Source organism: Fonsecaea multimorphosa, assembly GCF_000836435.1.
Source record: "Fonsecaea multimorphosa CBS 102226 unplaced genomic scaffold supercont1.2, whole genome shotgun sequence".
In the NCBI taxonomy this organism is placed as follows: domain Eukaryota; kingdom Fungi; phylum Ascomycota; class Eurotiomycetes; order Chaetothyriales; family Herpotrichiellaceae; genus Fonsecaea; species Fonsecaea multimorphosa.
This window is the reverse complement of record NW_015971636.1, coordinates 1,263,645-1,281,479: the sequence shown is the minus strand read 5'-3', so window position 1 is coordinate 1,281,479 and position 17,835 is coordinate 1,263,645. Positions and strand designations below refer to the sequence as shown.

The 17,835-nt window shown below is 52.0% G+C and overlaps 8 protein-coding genes across 8 annotated transcripts; 4 read left to right on the top strand and 4 right to left on the bottom strand.

The window, feature by feature from the left end:
- Positions 1 to 16: 16 nt before the first annotated feature.
- Positions 17 to 470, top strand: Z520_01400 (uncharacterized protein; the record flags this gene model as incomplete). The annotated part of the gene is made up of 3 exons (XM_016771918.1): positions 17 to 57; positions 108 to 287; positions 335 to 470. 3 exons carry the CDS (start codon positions 17 to 19, stop codon positions 468 to 470), a joined length of 357 nt encoding a protein of 118 aa, XP_016637057.1.
- A 270-nt stretch (positions 471 to 740) lies between these two features.
- Positions 741 to 1,634, bottom strand: Z520_01399 (uncharacterized protein; the record flags this gene model as incomplete). Its single annotated transcript, XM_016771917.1, has 1 exon — positions 741 to 1,634. One exon carries the CDS (start codon positions 1,632 to 1,634, stop codon positions 741 to 743), a length of 894 nt encoding a protein of 297 aa, XP_016637056.1.
- Positions 1,635 to 1,833: 199 nt separating this feature from the next.
- Positions 1,834 to 4,498, top strand: Z520_01398 (uncharacterized protein; the record flags this gene model as incomplete). The annotated part of the gene is made up of 2 exons (XM_016771916.1): positions 1,834 to 1,871; positions 2,086 to 4,498. The coding sequence occupies 2 exons, from the start codon at positions 1,834 to 1,836 to the stop codon at positions 4,496 to 4,498; spliced, it is 2,451 nt and encodes an 816-aa protein (XP_016637055.1).
- Positions 4,499 to 5,166: 668 nt separating this feature from the next.
- Positions 5,167 to 8,498, top strand: Z520_01397 (uncharacterized protein; the record flags this gene model as incomplete). Its single annotated transcript, XM_016771915.1, has 7 exons — positions 5,167 to 5,234; positions 5,287 to 5,449; positions 5,508 to 5,678; positions 5,731 to 6,387; positions 6,430 to 7,576; positions 7,647 to 7,827; positions 7,931 to 8,498. 7 exons carry the CDS (start codon positions 5,167 to 5,169, stop codon positions 8,496 to 8,498), a joined length of 2,955 nt encoding a protein of 984 aa, XP_016637054.1.
- A 929-nt stretch (positions 8,499 to 9,427) lies between these two features.
- Z520_01396 (uncharacterized protein) lies at positions 9,428 to 9,781 on the bottom strand (the record flags this gene model as incomplete). Its single annotated transcript, XM_016771914.1, has 2 exons — positions 9,428 to 9,687; positions 9,754 to 9,781. The coding sequence occupies 2 exons, from the start codon at positions 9,779 to 9,781 to the stop codon at positions 9,428 to 9,430; spliced, it is 288 nt and encodes a 95-aa protein (XP_016637053.1).
- Positions 9,782 to 11,669: 1,888 nt separating this feature from the next.
- On the bottom strand, positions 11,670 to 13,847 carry Z520_01395 (iron-sulfur clusters transporter atm1, mitochondrial; the record flags this gene model as incomplete). The annotated part of the gene is made up of 1 exon (XM_016771913.1): positions 11,670 to 13,847. The coding sequence occupies one exon, from the start codon at positions 13,845 to 13,847 to the stop codon at positions 11,670 to 11,672; it is 2,178 nt and encodes a 725-aa protein (XP_016637052.1).
- A 506-nt stretch (positions 13,848 to 14,353) lies between these two features.
- Positions 14,354 to 16,411, top strand: Z520_01394 (uncharacterized protein; the record flags this gene model as incomplete). Its single annotated transcript, XM_016771912.1, has 1 exon — positions 14,354 to 16,411. One exon carries the CDS (start codon positions 14,354 to 14,356, stop codon positions 16,409 to 16,411), a length of 2,058 nt encoding a protein of 685 aa, XP_016637051.1.
- Positions 16,412 to 16,621: 210 nt separating this feature from the next.
- Z520_01393 (uncharacterized protein) lies at positions 16,622 to 17,293 on the bottom strand (the record flags this gene model as incomplete). Its single annotated transcript, XM_016771911.1, has 1 exon — positions 16,622 to 17,293. One exon carries the CDS (start codon positions 17,291 to 17,293, stop codon positions 16,622 to 16,624), a length of 672 nt encoding a protein of 223 aa, XP_016637050.1.
- Positions 17,294 to 17,835: the final 542 nt, after the last annotated feature.

Here is a 17,835-nt window from a genome sequence, read left to right as displayed (position 1 = left end):
TATTCCGGGATCTACGATGGGGAGTATCAGACGCATCAAGACTAAACGTCGCACCCGGTCCGTTCAGCCGCCCCAGAAAAAGTTGTCCTTCTAACCTTACTTTACAGCGATCTTGATCAAGTCAAAGCCGATCTGAAATCTCCCAGACATCTTGCTCAACACAAAGGCCTCAAGGCCGCCGAAGATCTGCCCGGACTGGGTGCCTTCTATTGTACCGAATGCGCCAAATATTTCTCAGACAGCCACAATTTGAACGAGCATAGAAGAGGGAAGAACCATAAGAGACGGTAATTGCGATCCTTCGACGGCATGAAGAGATCTGACTTTTGGATAGTGTTCGAATGCTGAAGGAAGAGGCACACACTCAGAGAACTGCAGATGCAGCCGTCGGCTTGGGAACAGACAAGCGTCGCTCCCACGCTCCAGAAGATGATCCGGTTAACGAGGCCATGAAAGATGTCGAGCGTTGAGGTCTGAGCCGTGTTAAGTCCATGCAGCATCCACCACTTAGGGGTTGTGTCTGCTCGAAGTCCGATTGTCGAACCAGGAGCATGCAAATGCTAGCCGCGTGTGCGATACCGCAAAGGCACGACTCTGGGGAAAGAGCAACCTCGCCCGACCCAGCAATTCGGGTCACCCAACCCGACAACATTTCGCCTCCTTGATCTACGTCTTGGTCCCGTCATTGATGGTTTCCCAGGAAGCTCATGATCCTTTCGTATGTATACCACTATCGAAGGTTAGTAGGTAACGACGATGAAACCACACCGGCAGCCTACCTGGACAGCATTCACGACGAATGCCCTCAGGCTACAGATGCCAACACCACGATAGAAGCCGCCCACCCCTGAGCTTCGCCAAATTTCCCGAGCGATGGCCAGAGAAGTCTTTGCTTGGTGAGCGGCCACATTGGCCCCAGGAAGAAGCCTTTGGCCTTCTGCGGTTGGAGAAGGCTGCGTCTGGAGACGGGTCTTGATAATATCCAGAGGATAGATGGATACCCAGGTGACGACTCCGGCAATGCCGCCACTGATTAGAACTTCTGTGGTAGTAGGAGAAGTGAATGGATCGGCTTGTCGCGAAAGTAGCAGTCTCTTGGTTAGCTCGTACGACCAAAAATACCAGCCGTATCCGAGGGCATCCCGGACAGCAGTAATTGTGCCTCCGTAGTAGAGTCCTCGAAGCCCACCGTACTTCCATATTTCCTTGAACACCCCATATGAAGATCCTTGTCCATCGACGATCAGCTGGGCCCTGCATTTGATGAGCTCTGATGGCGCGGAGACGACAAAGGTAGCGAGCCCTCCAATTGCGCCTGCCACCCAAATCTTGCTCAAGTCCACGCCAGCGAGCTTTGTGTAGTCGAATATGCTTGGGTCCATCAGCTTCAATGAGCGATTGAACGTCATGAACAAGATAGAGTTCAATGCACCATAGCCCAAGACGGGAGCAGCAGCTCCTCTGAACAATGCTGTAACCCTCCGAAGACGTCGGTCAGACTCGGACTGTAGAGTCGGTCTTGCAACACCACCGCTAGTGCCTGCTTGAGCGGCGACCTTCAGGACATCGAGGCGATTACCCACCAATATCCCCAACGCTCCAGAGATATAGCTAGCCCAGAAGTCTGCCGACATCCTGAGACGGAAGTAGGAGATTCAGACCCCTTCAAATGGTTGTGGGACAAGATTCTTTGGATTATATCATGTTTTGCTGATCATGGTCTGTAAACACATCATACTTCTCAGGTTGACTAGATGGACAGGCATTATTTGGAGTGAAATACTCGTAGGTATCAGTGCTTTGACCCGCAGTCTACTCGGTAGATCTCACAGAATGTGTGCGCTGAGTTGTGGATCGGGTGCCAACCGCCGGTAAAGCACGTGAATACGCGTCACTTCACGACGCGTAAAGACGCCGCTTCCGATTCCTGCCATTGCCAGCATTATCGTGGATATTGTGAAGTGTCTGGCAACCCAGCTCCCTCAAGCCCAGGTGTCCATTGTTCTGCAGTATTCTGCCTCTTGAGTCATGTATGTACCTAGTATGTGTCGTTCTATAGCATGTTTGTTCTAACCTTTCCCACAGGATACGCACAAAGTCAATCTCGCTCGAGCTTGAGAAGGAAAACATACCACCCCCAAAAGCCGGCAGACTCAGTGCCAACTCACCAGCTGCCCTTGACCGCCTCATCAAGCCCTTCAAATGTCCCGGCTCAGCAAACTCCCGCAAGTCCAATGGCGAGCCAGCCAGAAAGAGAAGAAAGGTCAACTACGCCGAAGTGGACGGCGGGGGCGAGGATGCAAGTGGTGGGTTCAGACTCGATGAAGATGCTGGTGCTCTTAAAGATCGATTTCCGGTGTTCAAGGTCAAGGACAAAGAGACAACGTTTCGGACTCGCTTCTCCATTCCTTTGATCAACAAGAATGCTTTCGATCCGTCACGGCCAGCGCCCAGTCTGGGAATGCGCCGAGGTAACGGGTTTGTCAACAAGCCTTTACATGACCCCAGTGGAGAATTTGCAATTGTTCTATACGATCCAACCATAGACGAGAAGCCCGAAGGAAAGGTTGAAGACAAGCAAGATGAAGAGAAGCCGAAGCTCGATACACCTCTCATGCACAAAAGCTTGGCTGAAATACTTGGTATCAAGAAGCAAGTGGAAGGCGAGAGACCCAAAGTGCCGGTAGTCATCGATCCAAGGCTGGCTAAAGTGCTACGGCCGCATCAGGTAGAGGGTGTCAAATTCCTGTACAGGTGTACGACAGGCCTTGTGGATGAGAAGGCCAAAGGCTGCATTATGGCCGATGAGATGGGCTTGGGAAAGACTCTGCAATGTATCACTCTCATGTGGACATTACTCAAACAATCCTCGGAAGCCGGCAAATCCACGATTCAGAAATGTGTCATTGCATGCCCCGCCAGTCTGGTCAAAAACTGGGCAAATGAGCTTGTTAAATGGCTCGGTGAGGGGGCTATCAACCCCTTCGCTATTGATGGAAAGGCAACCAAAGAAGAGCTCACGATGCAACTGAAACAATGGGCAATGGCTACAGGCAGGGGTATTGCGAGACCTGTCCTGATTGTGTCCTATGAATCTTTGAGGTTGAATATCGAAGAGCTCAAAGACGTCAAGATCGGATTGATGCTGTGTGATGAGGGACACCGCTTGAAGAACGCCGAGAGCGAGACATATATGGCGTTGACCGGATTGAATGTTGACCGGCGAGTCATTCTATCAGGGACACCCATCCAGAATGATCTCACTGAATATTATGCTTTGCTGGACTTCGCGAACCCGGGTTACCTGGGGACCAAGGCAGACTTCCGGAAGAAGTTTGAACTGCCAATCCTGCGCGGTCGCGATGCTGCGGGGTCAGACGCAGACAAGCAAAAGGGTGAAGAAGCTAATGCCGAGCTGGGGTCGCTGGTCAAGAAATTCATTATTCGAAGAACGAACGACATCTTATCCAAATACTTGCCCGTCAAGTATGAACATGTGGTGTTCTGCAATCTTGCGCCATTCCAGAAGGACCTCTACAACCACTTCATCCAAAGTCCCGACATTAAGAGTCTATTAAGAGGCAAGGGTAGCCAACCGCTGAAGGCAATCGGGATCCTCAAGAAGTTGTGCAACCATCCCGATCTTTTGGACCTTGAGAAAGACCTTCCAGGAAGTGAGAAGTATTGGCCGGATGACTATGTACCCAAAGAAGCCCGCGGTCGCGATCGTGATGTCAAGTCGTGGCACTCTGGCAAATTTGCTGTTCTCGAACGTATGCTTGCTCGCATCCGTCAAGACACAAACGACAAGATTGTGCTCATCAGCAACTATACTCAGACCTTGGATGTTTTTGAGAAGCTCTGCCGTGCGCGCAGCTACGGATGTCTTCGACTTGACGGGACCATGAATGTCAATAAACGACAGAAGCTCGTCGACAAATTCAACGATCCAAACGGCGAAGAATTCGTCTTTCTGCTGAGCAGTAAGGCAGGTGGCTGTGGCATCAACTTAATTGGTGCCAATCGTCTTGTCCTGTTCGACCCAGATTGGAATCCGGCCGCAGACCAGCAGGCTCTTGCCCGTGTGTGGCGCGATGGTCAGAAAAAGGACTGCTTTGTGTACAGATTCATGGGCACAGGCACAATCGAAGAAAAGATTTTCCAGCGTCAATCGCACAAGCAGGCACTTTCGTCGACAGTGGTGGACTCAGCGGAAGATGTTGAGCGTCATTTCACCCTCGACTCCCTTCGAGAGCTATTCCAGTTCAAACCGGATACCAACAGTGACACCCATGACACGTTCAAATGCAAACGGTGCAAGCCGGATGGCACACAACAAATCAAGGCGCCAGCCATGCTTTACGGTGACACCAGCTCTTGGAACCATTTTGTCAACTCTGGGGAGAAGGGACCGCTCGGCAAGATCCAGGATCTCTTGCTTCGACAGGAGGCGTCTGAAGAGGCTGTGAGTGCTGTATTCCAGTACATCAGTCACTAAGAGTGCTTTGCGAAGGTGTTGCGGCAACATCAGGGCTGCCGAGCGGATTGGTGGGCAATGGGTGTCTGTCAGGCGGCGTCATTTCCCTTGTTGATGATCAGCGTTTGGTACATGGGATAGCAAGCAGCATGTTTGAGCAAATCAAGTCACAGCCGAGCGCATAAGTATATCTGTACTTGGTCCTAGAGGCAGAACCGGGCACGAATAGACAGACGGACATAGTAAATGAAGCCTGTGGGAATAAGGTTGGCAAAAACGTAAACCGACGCAAACCAGCCGTTGAAAGGTGATTCTGTAATGTATTAATTACCCAGCGAGGCCAGTAAATACCCGTTGGACCTAAGATAGCATCGACCTGTTTCGGCCAATCGAGTCGCTGTGGCGGAAAGAGGGAAAGTGAGTCGTGACGGCGAACCTCGTTTGGACCCTGGCCCTGCAACAACGACGCGTTTGTTTCATCAGTCACCAAATTCTCACTACGCCCAACGAATATCTCTGAAAACCCCATCAAAGGCTGGTAGAGTGTGCCAGTTCTCTTGGGATGAGAGTGTTGATCACTACAGCAGAAATTGGCCCTCCAGTCCCACAAACTTTGTTGCCACTCTAGGCGTATACCAAACATCCGATGATGGTCTTGAAAATCCGCGTCGCTCAATCGATACACCGCCATGGATCCCGCAGTCCAACGCCTTCTTGCTGACAAGCTCTACGACAAAAGGAAGCAGGGGGCCCTCGAGTATGATTAACCGCTGATCGAGATATTTGTGCCCATGGCTGATTCCCACAAGGCTCGAGCGTTTCATCAGGGAGGCTAGTGCCGCCAAAGAGTACGACAAGATCCGAAAGACGATTGATCAGTTGTGTTCCGACTATGCCTATGCCGTGCACATTCCGCACCACCGCAATGGAGGTCTCATTGGTCTAGCGGCTGCTTCGATCGCCCTGGGCTCTGTATGTCTGCTCCCCAGCATCATGCGTGACGGCACATGCTGATAACTGGTGTCTCTAGGATGAGGTTGCACGCTATCTGTCTGATATCGTTCCACCTGTTCTTGCATGCTTTACTGATCAAGATGCCCGCGTCCGCTATTATGCCTGCGAGGCCATGTACAACATTGCCAAAGTAGCCAAGGGAGAGATTCTGGTTTTCTTCAACGACATCTTTGATGCATTATGCAAGGTATGGCTTGACCTCCTCCCGCTCTCGTCGCTGCTAACTCTGTACCAAACAGCTTGCTGCCGACTCAGAGCTCTCGGTGAAGAATGGAGCCGAGCTTCTCGATCGTCTGATTAAGGACATTGTTTCCGAGTCTGCCGCCTCTTACGTCTCAGTTCTCAACTTCAATGAAGACGGCGAAGACCTCGAGCCGGATAAAGAAAGCGCCGATCTTCCCACAACTTTCTCCCTCGCAAAGTTCATTCCCCTTCTTGAAGAGCGCATTCACGTTATCAATCCTTTCACCCGCACCTTTCTGGTTTCCTGGCTGACGCTTCTGGATACCATTCCGGACCTGGAACTTGTACACTACCTACCAGCTTTTCTTGGAGGCCTCTTCAAATTCCTTGGAGATCCGAATCGTGACGTGTATGTGGCAACTCAGGGGCTGCTTGAGCGCTTTCTTAGCGAGATCAAGAAAATCGCAAAGATCAAGCGTGGTATCGCTGAAAGTCGCCGAAGTCGAGCCGGCAACCGTAAACCTGGATCTGATACAGGCAGTGCAACGGGTGGCGGCAATCAGTCAAACGACAATGCCATCGATGACTCCGAGTCTGGGACTGCCCAAGACGAACTTAACGAGCTTGGGGAGCACGACGGTGATTGGATACCCGGACAAGACGTCCAGGTGGATTACGCACAAATTCTTGACATCCTGCTAAAGTTTGTCGATGTCTCGTCCAGTAAGGAGACGGCGCCACAGTTACGACTTGAGGGATTGTCAAAACAAAAGGAAGAAGAAATCGGGATCGTTGCCCTGCGATGGATTGACAGCTTCTTCGAGATCAGCCCAGAAGAAATCCTGCAATTTGTACCTCGCCTGTTGTCTCGTGTTCTGCCAGCACTGTCGGCCCAGTCGGAGCAAGTCAGAACAACTGCCAGCAAGGTCAACAGGTCTCTGATGGACTACATTGTCACCTTTCAGGATGAGGTGTCGACCGATGACCAGAGTGCACAGGCGTCTGGTACTCTAACCAGTGTGACGACGCGGGATGGAGAAGGTTCTGAAAAAAGACAGTCAGGCGGGACAACCAAGAGTGTGCCTTCACAGACAGAGGGTAAAAATGAGACTCCTCCAGAAGCCTCCTCTGAGGTAGAGCAGTCACCCCAAGAGGTCACTCCCAGGTCTACTGCAGCGCCGTCACCGCAACCCATGGCTGACCTCGACTATGCGGCAGCAGTGAATGCATTGACGCTGCAATTCCTCAACGAACACGAAGAGACGCGTGTGGCGGCATTGAGCTGGCTGATCATGCTCCACAGAAAGGCGCCAAAGAAAGTCCTTGCCTTCAACGACGGTACGTTTCCAGCCCTGCTCAAGACGCTCTCCGATCCGGCTGAGGCGGTCGTGACACGCGATCTCCAACTTCTGTCGCAGATCTCCAAGAACAGCGAAGACGGATACTTTACATCGTTCATGGTGGCTTTGCTTCAACTCTTCTCAATAGACCGAAAGCTGTTGGAGATCCGTGGCAACCTCATCATTCGCCAATTGTGCATCAACCTCCAACCTGAACGCATATACAGGACACTGGCGGAGTGCATCGAAAAGGACGAAGACGTCGAGTTTGCAAGCATCATGGTCCAGAACCTCAACAATAACCTCATCACGGCGCCTGAGCTCGCGGAGCTGAGGAAAAGGCTTCGGAATCCGGACAGCAAGGAGGGACAGATGTTCTTTGTAGCGCTGTTTCGGGCTTGGTGTCACAACGCTGTGGCTACGTTCTCGCTGTGTCTGTTGGCCCAAGCGTACGAACAGGCTTACAATCTGCTACAGATATTTGCAGATTTGGAAATGACCGTCAATATGCTGATCCAGATCGACAAGCTAGTGCAGCTACTAGAAAGTCCAGTCTTCACATGTAAGTTCTCTGCACCTCTTTTGCAACCACTTTTGTTGAACGAGGCACTAAATGATGGCCAATTCTACAGATCTGCGGCTCCAACTTCTCGAACCCGACCGGTATCCCTATCTTTACAAATGCCTCTACGGGCTTCTGATGTTGCTTCCTCAATCGTCCGCTTTCGGCGCTCTGAAAAACCGCCTCAACAGTGTCTCTGCAATAGGGCTGTTACACACACCGGCTTCGATGCCGACGTCAGCCAGACCATCGTACGTTGCGTCCATTCCATGTCCCCCCAACGCTTCCGCTCAGTGCGCTTTGCTTTCTCACGTGCTTGGGCGCCTATCTAACATGATTTCATGTCGATTTCAGAGTGGGTTCCGGGATGTCTTCGTCCTCTCTGCCCCCCACAACGAGCGGCGCTCTAAACAGCACCGTCGCCTCTCGTCTGCGAACGCGTGATGCCACATCCTCGGTCGGCATCAACGAGATCAAATGGCCCGAACTTCTCGATAAGTTCAAGCAAACTCAGGAACGTGCACGACGCCGGAACGAGAGGATCCTCCGGGGGGACCTCGATGCAGCAGAAACACCCAGTTCTGCAATACCGAGCGCAGTTGATAATACAGGTCGATCAAGTCGTGCGAGTTTACGAGAAGGAACAGATGGCGGCGATGCATTCAGGACCGGGCACAAACTACACAGTGGACGGCCCTTGAGCGGTGTTGGCGCAGCCGGCACCGGATCGTCAGGGCTGGTCAAGGCAGGCAGTGGGTTGGGGGTCACAGGGCCAGGGCCAGCAACTGCCAGAGCAGCGGGCATAGGAGATGATCGATCTGGACCTCATAAGAGAGGTCACAGTCTCGCGGGCGGGTTTGGCAAGTTTGCGAGCGGGATTGCCAGGGCGGGAGGAAGTAAGGATCGGGAGAAGAAGAAGTAGTAGAGGTAGGGTGGACGTGAACAAGCCTCCTCAGACTGATTGACGAGGATTTGAGTCGCCGAGGCGCCGACCTCTCCCTTTTGCTTCAGCGAGGGAGAAAAAGAATGTCTGAATTCTTTTAGTATGTACACGGTATCGGTTGGAGGGGCAAAAGGAGGAGAAGGAGGAGGAGCTGGGCGCAAAGCACAAACGCACAACAGCGCAGAGGCAAGAGGCTTCTTGGGGATCTAATAACTATTATCAGGTATTCCGTCCTGTCTTAATTTCCCATCTCTATGTCTAGATCTATGGACGGATGTACCATTGTACCTAGGTACCTAGGTACCTAGCAAATGGTTCGAGGAATCCGTGTTTTCACACGCCCACGCATACGTCAGATGGTGTCACCAGTGTGGAATGCATAATATAACTAGGTATATACCATGGAGGATGAATGTGTATTGATATATTTTTCTTCCTTTTTATTCTATTGGCTGTATTGGTGGTTGTGCACGAGGATATTTCCCACAGTGCGCACATGCTATGATAAACACTCACTCACTGACTCTTGTCGAATAGTCGCATCACTCCTCCCCTGACGGAGACATCCTCAGGTACAGTTGACTCTAGCCTCCCACATGCAGAATCAACTTGTTCTTCAACTCCTTCGAATCCCTCCCTGTCCCATTCGTAACCCTGCCACTGCTGCTGCTGCCACCGCGGCTCATCCAAACCCAGGCGTTCGGAATCACATCACTCCCATTGAAAACAAAACCCCAAAGATAAAAATTGGTAGGACATCGATACGGAGGCGGACAGAGAAAGGCCCCACCGAGACAAAACGCCATTGCTATGCTCAACCCAAGAAGACCAGGAAAGTTATTCACACGAAGCGAAAAGCCCCATAGGCCAGCGACAGGAAGCCGTTGGCCCGTATCAAATATTGTCAATCATCTCCGTTGCTCGGGTGGCACCCACATTTGCGTCCTCCTCTTGTTGTTGCTTGCGGAGCTGTCGTTCGAATTGCCGGTCGAATTGGTCGACATGGTCGGACTTCTCGAGTCGGCGGCGCTCGTGTAGAAGTATTCGCCGTCCTGGTATACCGCGCCTGTGGTGAAGGTCGTCCGGTTCTTGCGACGCGCGTATTTCTGCTCCAAGCGGTAGAGCTCCAGTTCTGCCACCACAAATGTCAGTTTGAGTACTCTGCTGTCTAAGATTCAGTGGGCAGAAGGGAACAGTTGATTGGCAAATATGTACGGAAGATGGGCGTTCTTACTTGATTGTAGCTTGTCGAAGAGCCCCATTTTCAAACGTGGATTGGCCTTTTCCAACACGTCTGCGAAAAGTCGGGGGATGGCAGTTCCTTTGGGAGACACAAAAGAGGGCGTTGAATATAGTCGTGAGCCTTTCGTGTAAGCTGATCCACGGCAGCAGCCTTATCTGCGCCCTCTTTCTATTTTCAAATCTGCTGGCCTGGTCCTCGGAGGTCTAAATCCTCGGGCACCTCAGTTTCTAGGTCGAACCGTGGAGGACAACTTTCTGATCGTTCGAGGCTTGCAGAAACGCGCCTTGATATTCAGAACCAGTTTTCTTCGTTCCGGATACTTCGGTCCTCGGCGGGAAAAGGTTTCGAGGAAGGCAAGGCAATGGGCGGACGGCGGGCCCCAATGATGTCTTGTGAACAAGTGTGCTGGCCACAACGAAACCGGCTGACCGCGTCAGATGAGCAGTATTCTTCTGATTTTCCGGACTTCGTCACAGCGCAGGCGAGCAAAAATTATCGCGAGAATGCGCCTTGAAGTTCCAGTTTCCCCCGGGGTTGGTTTTCTGGTGGGGACGGCAGGGCCTAATGCAAGCTCTTAGGTAGAATTCTGAAACGAGCCGGGTGCACCAAACATGCAGTAGAATCGAAGGTTATTCGAAGGGTCGCGGAAAGATCGCGCGGGCGACTGAGCGAAAAGGAAAAGATTGCGATTTAAGGAGTGACTGTATAAAGTAGTTGGATGAGTTTGGTCTTGAAGGAGAGTGTATGTAGGGGAGTAGGAGGATCTATGAGATGAGCGTCGCTGCCAGCAAGCGGTAGACTGTCGGTCGCAGTGGGAGCTCCATTTGGATTTAATATCCGCAAATTTGAGCGGAAGCTGGAAATGGACGAGCGGAAAGAGGAGTTGGAACGTGGCAGTGTGGCCTCGTTGTCCCGAGTGCAATCTCTCCGGCATTCATGGTCAGTGAGTTTAGCTAAACGTTAGGGCTAGTGGGCTTGCTTGGCCCGTTGGAATCGCCCATCGATGGTGGCTCTTCAGCGGGCTTAGCGAGCCTGGCTACTGGGAGTAGCAGCCATGGGGGGTGGTTTTGCTAGGTAGGTACCCGGGTAGGTACCTTGCCTCGGGCCCATCGAAGGGGTCGAATACCACAAGTTCTAGCGCAGAAACTGTTCATGAAACGGAGAACGGTCTCGACTTGTCTACTTGTGCTCGGTAAAGAGATGTCTCTAAATGATTGATTGAAGGAGCTGCGAAAGTCCTGCCTACCTTTGCATGAGATGGTCATCAACATGGTCGTATTCTAACTGTACCCTGGCCTTTTCCTCCTTTTATCATTCCATCCCCCGCGAGCTCTCAACGCAGCCACGCCCGTTTGACCTGCCCCGCTGCTTATCCAAATCGCACACCGTCGAGGGATCGGCGCTCGGGGGCTTCTCGCTAGACTGCATGAAGTCGTGGCCGTTCTCTAGATGTGGATCTGATGCCACAGTCTCGACGCCACGTGCGAAAACGAAATTCGTTCACCCCCTGTCCCCTGTCTCTGCCCAGCTGTGTCTATCATCTCGCTCCCCTGGTAACCTGATAGATGCTGAGAGTTTGTCCAAGTGGGCACACTTCTCAATAGTCCGTCCATCTTCGTTTTGAGATCATCATGTCTCGCTTGGTGTTCTCGAAGAAAAGGTGAACGAAGAATTCTCTGCCTCCAGAGACCGCCGTTCCCCTTTTCTAGCATGCGAGACATTCAGCTCTGTGCACGCGTGAACCCAAATGAACACGTCGGGACCCCGCGTCTGGCTCCGTGGAGGGACCCAGGAATGTGCTCCCTTTCTCAACCCTTGTCCAAGACAATGTCGTCAATCCAACCGAAATCAAATAAATCAACTACCTTTCGAGTGGCTAAGGCGTGCAAGGTTGAGTCCTTGTGCGGTCAAGATCGGGTCTCCTTTTCGTCGCTCTGACGCTGTTCTTCCAAGTTTCGTTCAAGGGTCATGTCTTGTCCGATTGAAACTTCCTGTGCTGCCCAGAGATCGGCATATAGCCCCTTGCGTGCCAACAGCTCGGCGTGGGTGCCTTGTTCAACCACTTGGCCTTCTTTGAGGACGAAGATGATGTCGCTGTCAAAGATGGTGCGGAGTCGATGCGCGACAAAGACGCTAGTCCGACTCTTCTCCCTCAGAATACTGTTAATGTTCTGCAACAGTGTCTGTTCCGTATAAGTATCTAGCGCCGACGTTGCTTCGTCGAAGAACAGGAGAGGAGGATCTTTCAGAATCAGTCGCGCAACAGCAAGCCGCTGCTTCTCCCCGCCAGAGATCATCATGCCCCGTTCGCCGACCATAGTATTCCACCCAGCTGGCAGGCGCTCAATGAGGTCGAAAATATGCGCTCGCTTCGCGGCACTCTTGACTTCATCCAAGGGTGCATCAATATTACCATACCTGATGTTGTGCTCGATTGTGTTGTTGAATAGCGGTGTATCTTGTGGGACCACACCGATACTCCGTCGCAAGCTATCAAGGCTCACATCCCTGATATTTTGTCCATCAATCAAGATCTTACCAGAGTCGGCATCATAGAATCGGAACAGCAGTCGAAGGATTGTCGATTTCCCGCATCCACTGGGTCCGACTATGGCAACCTTCTTGCCCGAAGGTATCGTCATGCTCAGATTTCGGAGGATCTGTCGATCAGCGTGGTAGCCGAATGTAACATTTTCGAACCTGATCTCGCCGCCCTTTGTCAAGGCTAGCGGCCTCGGATTCGCAACCTCTTTGACGGTCACATTGACTTTTTGCAAGTTGAACAACGTCTCCATATCGAGGAGGGACTGGCGAAGTTCTCGATACACTGAACCCAAGAAGTTCAGCGGTACTGACAGTTGAAAAACAAGTTGATTGACCATGACCAAGTCTCCGACCGTCAATGAGCCACTTGCTACCCCATTCGCCGCCATATACATCATGGCTGCTAGAGCGCCCGAGAAGATCACATTCTGACCGGTGTTTAAAAATGCCAACGACGTTGTGACCTTAATTGAAGCATCCTCGTACTTCTTCAAAGCGGCATCATATCTATTGACCTCGAATTTCTCATTGTTGAAGTATTTGACCGCCTCGTAGTTGATCAGCGTATCGACAGCCACCGTAGCTCCTTGATTGTCAGCTGCGTTTGCTTGCTTGCGAAATTTGGTTCTCCACGAGGTCGTAGTAATAGTAAAGGCTGAATACGCAACCATCGTAGCTGCTGTGATCGCAGCGAACTGAGCTCCGTACTGATATGTTAAGATGCCACAAACCAAGGAAATCTCCAGCACGGTCGGGAAAATGTGGAACAACATGGACGTCAGCAGGAAGCTGATTCCCTTTGTACCGCGATCCAGCGCCCTTGTTAAGCCACCCGTCTGTCTTGACAGATGAAAATTCAGATCAAGTCGCAAAAGATGCTGAAAGACGTTGCGTGCCACATTCCGGATGGCCTTCTGAGCCACACTGGCAAAGACAGCATTCCGTAGCTCTTGAAACAACGTAGCGCCAATGCGAGTTGCGCCATATGCCACTATCATCGATCCTGCTACTGTCCAGGCAGTGCCGCCAACAGCCAGAAAATCAATGTTCATAGAGTCCACGATGCTCTTGAAATAGAAGGGAACATTGACGTTGAGGATCTTGGCCCCAACCAAGAGGCCTAATGCGGTACCAACTCGCAACTTGGTCCCCCAGTCTCCCTTGGGCCAAAGGTACTGGACCATCTCCTTCATGATAGCCAGGTCAACTTTGCGTTGCTCCTTGTTGGAGACTACTTTTTCCGAGAGAAGAGCCTCTTTCTTGGTTGGCTCTGGTTCGGCTTTAAGAGTTTCGTTCGGTTGTATAGACTCCGGTTTTGCAACTTCCGTGCTGTCAGACCGACTTGGGGGTGCTTCTGCAAACTTGGTTGCTTGCACTGCCCTTTTCGAGCCATCGTCCCGCCTCGCGAAAGCTGACTGCGAAAAAGCATGAACATGCTGTGGCGGATTGATCCAACTCCTGTACGAGAATTTGATCGCAGGACGACCAAACGCCTTGTAAAGCTTGCGCTTCCCACAGGGGAGGAGCGGACGTGGTAGCATGGTGTGATCTGATCCTGTCTTCCACGCAGCCGGTATTGAGGTGTCAACGCCACTCTCCCTCCTCCCCTTCTGAATCGGTCGCCAGCACCTGTGATATTATCCAAAAGAGTCGTGAACCATACATGGGCTGAAAAGGTAGAATTATGGCATGATTGCTAGGTAAAAGACGCAATCTCTAGCTGGCGACCGAGGAAAGTCCTCGAGCCTAGACTGCGCTTATCGTCGGCATACTCCGCCATATCTCTTCGGTGGAACTTTTGTGCGGGGTACGTTAGGCTTGATAGCAGCCTGCCAGCCTTGTTCCGTCACCAGAACTGCAGTGCCTTCCTTCCACTCTTCTCAAGGCCCATTTCGTGGACATACAAATGCAATACCACAGACCGCCTATGATCGACATGGATGACATGTTCGTTCTACGGGGATGCTACTGGACCCCGGCCGAAGGAAAATGCCGAGGATAAGACCTCCTCCGACACGCCTCCCTCAAGAGAGCCCGTCAAAGAACCATGTCCAGCCAGCGTGCCTTCCCGAACGTTGTTGTGAAGGCGGACCCCGCTCTTTGCGAAGACTGTCAGTTGCTCTTCAAAGACATCATATCAGGTCCCGATCTACTAGACAGCCGGTGGGAGACGGTACAGTCCGACCACAATACTCTTACCCATTTGAAAACCCATCTCGATAATTACTTGGATTCTCTTCGACGATCTGCCAAGGGCGGTTGCGGTCTTTGCAAAATTTTGACGCAAGAGCTCGGTGCCGGTGTTGGAACTGCTTCCACGTCTACCTATAGCATCTTTTTCTGGGGAACAATCCCTCAAAGGTGCGAGTTCAAAGTCGCTCTGGGTACGGCGAGCCACTTCGTCAGACATATCAAAGAATGGGAGCATCGGCCAGTATCAATCTTGTTCTTCCGGAAAAATGGAATTTACGACAGCCCGTCCATTCCCAGCAATGTGCAGACTGCCCGGCACTCAGCCTTGCACGTACTCCCAGATCCAGACCCGGGATCCGAAGCAGCTTTTCAGCGAGCGAAGCATTGGTTAGACAACTGTATGAACAGGCATGAAAGGTGTGCACGGGCTCCCAGTTCTCTTCCAAAACGTGTGGTGGATCTTGGAACGTCAGAGGATCTTTCGAGCATTAAGTTGTACGTCACCCAGCGCGAACCTGCCCCTTACATGACGATTTCCTACAAGTGGGGCGAAGACCACCCGTTGAGAACGCGGAATAGCAACTTAGAACAGCGATGCGAAGGAATCCCTCTCGAAGCTTTCCCGCGGACGCTAAGGGATGGTGTTGTCATCGCAAAGACTCTTGGTTTCCGATATATCTGGATTGATTCTCTCTGTATCATTCAGGGAAACAAGCTTGACTGGCATCAGCAGTCCGGAGAGATGACTGCAATTTATGGCAAGTCCTTGTTAAACATCTCGGCGAGCAGCGCAGAGTCAAACAGGGCTGGAATACTAAGAACGCGTCCGGAGCAGAAGCTCAGGGTCGGCTTCTGGTTTCATTCACACTCTGACGGACATTATGAGACAATCTACGGGGGCGGTCCCAACAAAACCCTAGATCTCGAAAAGAAGGAGATCTCCGAACGAGGCTGGGTATTTCAAGAAAGACTGGTTTCACCCGCAACCCTGCACTATACCGACGAGGGAATGCTTTGGGAATGTGTGAGCGGTCTCTTTCTAGAACACCACCAGAATGTCTCTCAAGTCAAGTGGAAAGAAGACTGGAAGATTGCCATAGATGGCGGGCATGCTCTTGTCCCACAGCCATCGATTGGGAAGGGGAAAAGAAAGACGAAGGACCCTCACAGGAGTTGGAAGGATTGGCTCTGTGCTTACTCTGAAAGAAATCTGTACGAATTTGAGGACAAATTCCCGGCCATGGCAGGCGTTGCCAAAACATTCGCCACTACATTCGGTCTGCGATATGCTGCAGGCTTATGGCGGGAAAACATGGTCTCTGGGTTGATGTGGAGACGGTTCAACCGCACGAGTAGCCTGATTCGGTTCAAAGGTCGGTACATTGCGCCGAGCTGGAGCCCCTTCTCTGTAAAGGGCCGACTTGAATATCGGCATGTCGACCTCTTCGCGTCTGAGGCTGGTCCTGTGCTAGATATCATCAAAGTCATGGTCGAGGAAGAAGACCCTGGCAGCTGTGGCCAGGTTATGGGTGGTGAGATCGTCGCCAAGGGCCTTTTACAACCTGTCGTTCTGGACAGAAATCTCCATCCGTATGTCAGAAAGAGGGACTTTCAAGAGTGTGGCGTTGTCGAGGGCTTTAAGAACTGCGTCAATGTCTATTGCATGCTTGATGAGTATGATGACAAGACCTCCGATCCGTTATACCATTGTTGGTGCTTGAGGCTGGGGTCGTTTGACTCTGACGACCTAGTTGCCGACATGTTCTTGTTGCTGAAAGAGGAAGACTTATCCAAGCACATCTTTCGACGCGTTGGTCTTGCAGAGACTGATGCTCGGACCGATGTAAAGAACGTCACCCGGCAGTCTGGTTTGCTGTCGCAGCCGGTGTTTACAGAAGTCACTTTGCTCTGAGGGTCTGCAGGACGTGCAGGAAGCATACGAGGTCCATAGCGCCCAGGACGATGATATATAAGAGGGCTAGCTTTCTCCAGTTTTGACATGTTGCTTCTTCTATCCTCATATATATGAAAGATGCACGAAAACAACAAGCTAGTGCCCGAACCGCACATACCTCTGCCCCTTTCCCTGGTGTGTCTCCTTCCGGTGTCCCCTTCCTCTGCATCAAAGTCTCAAATGCCAAACCTGCTCTGGCAGAGCCAACGCGCCGACGAACCTCTGGTCCAGCTCATAATTGAGCGCATCGCCATCCGTGTGCCAGGGGTTGCTCATCTCATCCAAGACGCTGCCCGGAGTAACATACGGGATTGACTGTGCCGCCGTTGCTGCAGCGGCCCCGGGCCGTCTGTTCCAGACACGCCGGAGGAGACCCTCCTTCATCTCTTCGGGGAGTTCCGGACCCTTCAAGGACGCCAGCGCGGACCAGTTCATGAATTTCTTGTCCAGGACGCGCACATTGACGTTGCCGATCCTGCGCGCCGAGAAGACTTCTTGTGGTTCTGCCCCATCTCCCACTGCTGGTGGTTCTCGTGGGGTCCGTGACTCGATACTCACGAGCATCCCCGTCGCAAAGCCGTCGCGGTGCAGCTTCTCGGCCTGGCCCGGCAGGAACGTGATCGCCGGGTCGGGCACGCGGTGCAGCGCCAGCTCCGTCCATGAGAGTGTGTTCTTGACGTGGACCGTGTCGTAGCCGACGTCGTAGAAGACCTCGTTGAGGTCGTCCACCATGACGAAGTGCGGCGGCTTGGGGGGCTGAGAGAACGGCGTCGGCGGCGTGAATAGTTCGAAGCCGTCGGAGCGCAGCTCGAAGACGCCTGGCGCGACGATCGGTACCATTCTGATTGAATCTTCCCCTGGATGCAACACACACGAGCTTCGTGGCTTATTCTTGCTCTTGTCGGGAAAAAAGCCGTGAGCGAGACTGAAGGGCTTTGAGCCTTGCTGCCGGTTGTTCAGATCAACTATGGTCAGCAAATTTCTTTACGTGTCTGCAAGGGAAATGAACCAGAGAGGCATCATTATCAAGCGTGAAAGTCAGGGAAGAAGGTAAGGAATCCTCGATCAGGCTGAGCGGGGTAAGGGACTCGCCAGAAGCTCCTGCTTCTGCCTGTCCAGCAAGGCTGAATATGGTTGCGCCCAGAGAGGCGTCCGGTCCAGTCCGGTCAAGGCCTGAAATCTGGAATTGATTCAGTTCTCTGCAATGATATATAGTTGTTGCGGAAGTGAGCATGCACTCTTGACGACGGCGGGGGTCGAAAATGATACAGTGGGCGAAGACAGATAAATATTAGCCTGAGTCACACCCACTCGCAGCCAGCAATCTATCTATCCAGTTTGGGGGTGATTGAAAAATATCCATAAACTTTTTCATCAATCGC